General features: G+C 41.0%; 1 protein-coding gene across 1 annotated transcript; it reads left to right on the plus strand.

Moving 5' to 3' along the window:
• The first annotated feature begins 26 nt into the window (after positions 1 to 26).
• Positions 27 to 869, plus strand: LOC9298449 (putative F-box/FBD/LRR-repeat protein At3g23955). The gene is made up of 3 exons (XM_002862326.2): positions 27 to 86; positions 168 to 305; positions 387 to 869. Exons 1-3 carry the CDS (start codon positions 27 to 29, stop codon positions 672 to 674), a joined length of 486 nt encoding a protein of 161 aa, XP_002862372.2. The 3' UTR covers positions 675 to 869.
• Positions 870 to 4,364: the final 3,495 nt, after the last annotated feature.

The raw sequence follows: 4,364 nt of genomic DNA on the forward strand, positions 1-4,364 counted from the left end.
GTTTGTGGGCTTTTGACGAAAGAAACATGTTCTCGTCATTGGATTCGAGGGTTAGAGATATGACGATATGTGCAAACACTTTCAAGGTATATATATGTCAACGCAAGTGGTGGACATGCACATTTTTCGTATCGTAACCCACATTCTTCTTATCTCTCTGGTTCCAGCTCATGCAGCTTTACTCAGTATTTAAACCGCTACCTCAATTTGGTTACATGTCCAGTCTATACGTTACTCTCACTGCATATGATTTGAAATGGTTTCCAATCTTTCTGAGTAGCCCGAATCTGAAATCCCTCATCTTGGTAATGATCTTCTATAAACCCTATATATGAAGTTTCTGCATATTGTTTCATTGTGTTTTTCCCTCTCATTTTTCTCCACAGGAACGGATTGGTGGTTCTTTCCATCAACTGTCTCCCAAGGCGATGGAACGAGTTAGTATTTCATCTGTGACTGAGTGTTTGCTATCGTCCCTCGAGTTTGTTGATTTCAAATCCCCAATTTGGGAACTTGCTCCAGAAATGAAGCTCGTATGGTACTTCCTAGAGAATTCTCCCACCCTCAAGAAACTCACTCTACATTTGAAGTCTCATTCAATAACAGATGACTTCATCAAAAAACTCCTCAAAATCCCAAGATGCTCTACCGAATGTGAAGTTGTCTTTCTTTGATTGGTAAAGAGCAGAGAGAAATGCAGGTTTAGGCTTTCTTTTATGTTTGTTTCTTTGGAGTAAAAATAGGGATAAAAACTGTTTAATTGTACCTCTGCAAGAAAAACTCTTGTTGTTGTTGTTGTTTAACAAGAAAAACTCGATTTCATGTTACAACTTAAGGTTAAGGTAATAATTAAGCTTATGTTTCTTATTGCCTGCGCTCCATATTTTCTCTGGGTCTTTTATAAGTTGCTGATATAGCTTTCTAGAAGGTCAACAACACACGTGTGAAGTCGGAGGGCACGTGCGGATTGGTGAGCTGGAGGCTAAAGATTCTCTGCAAGGCTAACTGTGACGGAAGCCGTTGTTAACGTTGTTACTTTTACGCATTATATGAGCAAGTGTTTAGCTCACAGTTTTATTATGCAAAAACAATCACAATTGTAACCTTCCAGAAAGTTCTGGTTTTCTTCCTCATCGTTTTGCTGGAGATCCTCGCTGAGAGACTCTTGCAGGTGAGATGATCATGCTGCGTTTCTTGTAAACGTTGTATTGATCTATCAATAAACATCAGTTACTCTGTTTGCTTACTCTGTTTTCCTTTATCACTGGTATCAGAGCCACAAATCCTCGGAAACGATGGTGGTAGAGTTACGATCTCGTCCGTTGCAAAACAACCCGGTGGAAGCAGAAGCTTCGGAGTTAGATCAAGCTACGGAGGAGACGATCCAATCGCGGCTAGACCTGATTCTCAACAGAACTCACGCTCTCGAGGTATCTGTAGCTGAGCAAAATAAGAAAAATGATAAAAACATTGCCGATATGTTAGAAATTGTTAAATCGATGAAATCAAATCAGACTTCTTCAAGTGGAAAAATGGGGATGGCTAAGAACTTTCCGGCAGTATCGGCGACGCCGAGTTCTGGTGATGGAGGTTCCGAACAGTTTCAGGGTTATAGATCGGGACCACCGTCTTATTATGCAGGATTCACACGCATCGGGAAGGTGAATTTCCCTAGGTTCAATGGTGAACGTGCTCGTGATTGGTTGTTTCAGGTGGAGGAATTTTTTGAGGTTGATCACACACCACTGGACATGAAAGTGAGGATGGCTGCTTTACATTTTGATGGAGAAGCGGCAACATGGCATAGATCTTTGCTTCACACTCCGGGAAGTAAAAGAGTCTTGAAGGATTGGGAATCCTATAAATTGGAAGTGCTGGATAGGTTTGAGGATTTGTTGGATGATCCCATCTCTGAGTTGAAACAATTGCAAGAGACATCTGGTATTGTGGATTATCATGATAAATTTGAACTGATTAAGAATCGAGTGGATCTCCCTGAAGACTATCTTGTGAGTGCGTACCTTGCAGGGTTAAGGGTGGATACACAAATGCATATTCGTATGTTTGAGCCTCTCTCGATTAAACAATGTTATTTGTTAGGGAAGCTTTATGAGAAAGCACACCCACCACCTAAGACTACATCAACTCAATGGTCAAGCAGCAGGAATACAAGTTCACACACTGTTCACAGACCCTTGTCAACTGTTAAAAAGGAGTATTCTCCTCCTTCTTCAGAGCAAGTGAACATCAACAACACTGATATCAAGAAACCTGTCAGAAAATTTTTATCTCAAGAAGAAATGAGTGCAAGAAGAGCTAAAGGATTGTGCTATCTTTGTGATGAGAAATATACCCCGGATCATTATCTGAAACACAAGAAGACTCAGATTTTCATGATTGAGGTTGAGGAAGAGTCAGAAGAAGAAGAAGGGGAAGTGACAGAAGCATCATCTGATACTCAATTGGTTGTACATGGAGAGGTCTGTAGACCACAAGCTTCAGTAAGTGCAGTATCAGGGGCACCAGGATATTCAACCATGAAGGTAAGGGGAATTCATGGTAAAAGAGTGTTGTTTGTTCTCTTGGATTCAGGATCTACTCATAATTTTATGGATCCAAAAACTGCTGAATTCTTGGGAGTCAAAAGAAGATCTGCAGGTACCACTAGAGTTTCTGTAGCCGATGGTAGTCAACTTGGTGTACAGGGAATGGTGGATCAGTTTAAATGGGAGTTTCAAGGAACTCACTTCCAAGCCGATTTTATGATCATTCCCTTGGGAGGGTGTGATGTGGTACTGGGAGTTCAATGGCTTTCTACATTGGGAGATATCACTTGGAATTTAAAGAAGTTGGAAATGAGTTTCTTATGGGGAAAACATAAAGTTCTACTCCATGGTATTAAGGAGGGAAGTCTCAAGGAAGTTAGAACACTTAAATACAAAAAGTTGCAGGAGGAGAGAGCACAAATTTCTATGATATGCGGTTATACTGTGGAAGATCAACCTGAGGAAGGTCAAATGGAGCTTGAGAAGTTTCCAGAGAAGAGTATCTGTTCTGTTGAAGTTTTGCAGCCATATGATTTTTCCTCTACAGCCATTTCTGAAATCAAGAACAACTTTGCTGATATATTTCAAGAACCAACTAAGCTACCTCCATTCAGGGACAACCATAATCACAAAATTCCTGTCTTGGAAGGATCTAACCCGGTGAATCAAAGGCCCTACAGATATGCGGTGTACCAGAAAGATGAGATTGATAAAATTGTGGATGAAATGTTGAAAAGTGGTATCATTCAGTCCAGTTCTAGCCCGTATGCTGCACCAGTGGTCTTGGTTAAAAAGAAAGATGGGTCTTGGCGCCTATGTGTGGATTATAGGGGTCTGAATGGCTTGACCATTAAAGATAGATTCCCTATACCACTTATTGAGGATCTTATGGATGAGTTAGGCGGCTCCTGCATATTTTCTAAGATCGATCTTCGGGCTGGTTATCATCAAGTACGCATGGAACCTGCTGATATTCATAAGACAGCTTTTAAAACACATAGCGGGCATTTTGAATATGTGGTAATGCCTTTTGGCTTGACTAACGCCCCTGCAACCTTTCAAGGGCTCATGAATTAAGTCTTCAAAGACTTTTTAAGGAAGTTTGTCTTGGTGTTTTTTGATGACATTCTAATCTACAATTCCTCATTGGAAACTCATTTGAGTCATCTGCAACAAGTTTTCAACAAAATGAGAGAACACTGCCTTTATGCTAAAGAAAGTAAATGTGCCTTTGCTACTTCCAAGGTGGAGTATCTTGGTCATTACATTGCTGCAGGTGGAGTGTCTACTGACCCAACTAAAGTCCAAACAGTTCAGGATTGGCCAGTACCTACCAATCTAAAGCAACTACGGGGATTCTTAGGACTTACGGGTTACTACAGGCGTTTCATAAAAAACTATGGCACCATTGCAAGACCAGTGACTGTTTTGACGAAGAAGGACTCTTTTGTATGGTCACAGGAAGCTTTGGAGGCATTTCAACAATTGAAAACTACCTTATGTCAAGCACCTGTCCGCGCTTTACCACTCTTTGATAAACCATTCTTGGTGGAGACTGATGCTTGCAGGATGGGTATTGGAGCAGTATTGATGCAAGGGGGTCATCCCTTGGCTTACATTAGCCGTCATTTGAAAGGGAAGCAACTGAACCTTTCCATTTATGAGAAAGAACTCTTGGCTGTTGTCTTTGCAGTGCAAAAGTGGCGACACTATCTGTTGCCAAACCATTTCATCATCAAGACTGATCAACGTAGCTTGAAGTACTTATTGGAGCAGCGGTTAAACACGCCTATTCAGCAACAATGGTTACCAAAGCTC

The sequence above is a fragment of the Arabidopsis lyrata genome, assembly GCF_000004255.2.
Source record: "Arabidopsis lyrata subsp. lyrata unplaced genomic scaffold ARALYscaffold_615, whole genome shotgun sequence".
Lineage (NCBI taxonomy): Eukaryota > Viridiplantae > Streptophyta > Magnoliopsida > Brassicales > Brassicaceae > Arabidopsis > Arabidopsis lyrata.

Excerpts from the sequence above, each read along its gene's own strand:
- LOC9298449 (XM_002862326.2), top strand. The coding sequence starts at position 27 with ATGTTCTCGTCATTGGATTCGAGGGTTAGAGATATGACGATATGTGCA. Across the intron at positions 87-167 it reads TATGTGCAAACACTTTCAAG|CTCATGCAGCTTTACTCAGT; the intron begins GTATATATATGT and ends CTCTGGTTCCAG. Across the intron at positions 306-386 it reads ATCTGAAATCCCTCATCTTG|GAACGGATTGGTGGTTCTTT; the intron begins GTAATGATCTTC and ends TTTTCTCCACAG.